At 61.8% G+C, this 1,438-nt stretch overlaps 1 protein-coding gene across 1 annotated transcript in view; it reads left to right on the top strand.

Annotated features, from left to right (window-relative positions):
- Positions 1-124: 124 nt before the first annotated feature.
- Positions 125-1,438, top strand: part of LOC103918931 (glutamine synthetase-like) — an 8,889-nt gene continuing 7,575 nt past the window's right edge. The window contains 2 exon segments of the mRNA XM_009326356.1: positions 125-303; positions 872-1,033. Of these exon segments, the coding sequence (XP_009324631.1) occupies positions 138-303; positions 872-1,033 (328 nt within the window). The 5' untranslated portion in view covers positions 125-137.

Raw genomic sequence — 1,438 nt, 5'->3', positions numbered from 1 at the left:
AGGGCGGGAGGTTGGTTGTGGCTTATTTTTTTTTGTTTTGGGGGGGGTGTGGGGGGGTGTTGCTCTTAAGATAAAGGGAGGGAAACGGGCAAGGGGTGATGCCGCGCTCACCTGCGCGCTCTCGCAGGGCCGTCGCCATGTCGGTGTCGCACAGCTCCAGGCTGAACAAGCTGGTGCGGGAGCAGTACATGAGGCTCCCCCAGGACGGGTTGGTGCAGGTCACCTACGTCTGGATCGATGGCAGTGGCGAGGGCCTGCGCTGCAAGAGCAGGACCCTCGACAAGGAGCCCAAAAGCATCGAAGGTAACGCTGCTCTGGGTGATGGTTGGTGTGGTGGAGGGCCCCAAGCATCGCCGGGGAAAAGTTCTGGGGGTGCTTTGGGTGGTGGGAGTTGGCACTTGCTTTCCCTGTTTGCATGGCACCGGTGATCCCCGCTGCACTTGTCTCATGGGCTTATGTCAAGTGGCAGAGTAAATAGCCTGCGTTGCTGCGGTTTGCTTGATCCATAATCTCTGTCGTTAGTGCTGGGTGGGAAGGGGAGGACGAGATCCTCGCCCCTTTCCACTGGGCCAACAGGCATGGAGACGTGTCGGCATCTGGCTGGGGTTTGGCAGAGGGAGGAGGTGAAGTGGCCGGGGCTGATCCTGCCTGTGCCCTGATGGTGCTGGGCAGGGTGAACACACTGATGCTCGGGGAGCACTGCTGGGCTCCGCGGATGTGCGAGAAAACCTTTGTGGCCGTCGTCCCGCAGCACTCGGTGCCCTCTGGGCACTCCGTCCTGGGGTCTAAGCCACTGGCACTCGGCACGATCTGTATGAGAGAGACCTTTTCCCAATCCTGCTCCCCTCTCTGTCCCCCTCCTGCCTCGCAGATGTCCCCGAGTGGAATTTCGATGGCTCCAGCACGGCGCAGGCAGAGGGCTCCAACAGCGACATGTTCCTGGTGCCTATCCGCATGTTCAGGGACCCTTTTTGCCTGGACCCCAACAAGCTGGTGCTCTGCGAAGTGCTGAAGTACAACAGGAAACCCGCAGGTGAGCGCCTCCGGTGTGCCCCCCCCCAGCTCCCGAGGGTCACCCCCTTATTCTTTAGGGTGCTGTCTCTCCAAGGGGCCGCTCGCTCTGGACTGCTGGCACGGGGGAGCAGCTCGGCACTGAGCGCTTGGCCCGAGGCTCCACAATTCAAGTGCTGGTGATGGCGGTTGTTTGCAGGAACCTGTTGTAGCGGCTCAGGGTGAGGGGAAGAGCAGCAAGACGTGGAACTTGCAGCACTCGCCAACTCGGGGGTGCCGAAGGTGTCACCTGGTTTTTGAGCCCGAGTGCACCCAGCCCCCAGGGCTGTGGGGTTACAGCAGGGGAGCTGGAGCTGGAAGCGGCAGGGGGGTTTAATGCGCCGGGTTCGTGGCCGCTCTCCTCGCTGCCGGGGGGCTGTTGAAAAGG

The sequence above is a fragment of the Pygoscelis adeliae genome, unplaced genomic scaffold (assembly GCF_000699105.1).
Source record: "Pygoscelis adeliae isolate BGI_AS28 unplaced genomic scaffold, ASM69910v1 Scaffold436, whole genome shotgun sequence".
Classification (NCBI taxonomy): Eukaryota; Metazoa; Chordata; class Aves; order Sphenisciformes; family Spheniscidae; genus Pygoscelis; species Pygoscelis adeliae.
Note: the sequence above shows the minus strand (reverse complement) of the source record. Positions and strands in the feature narration are given on the sequence as shown.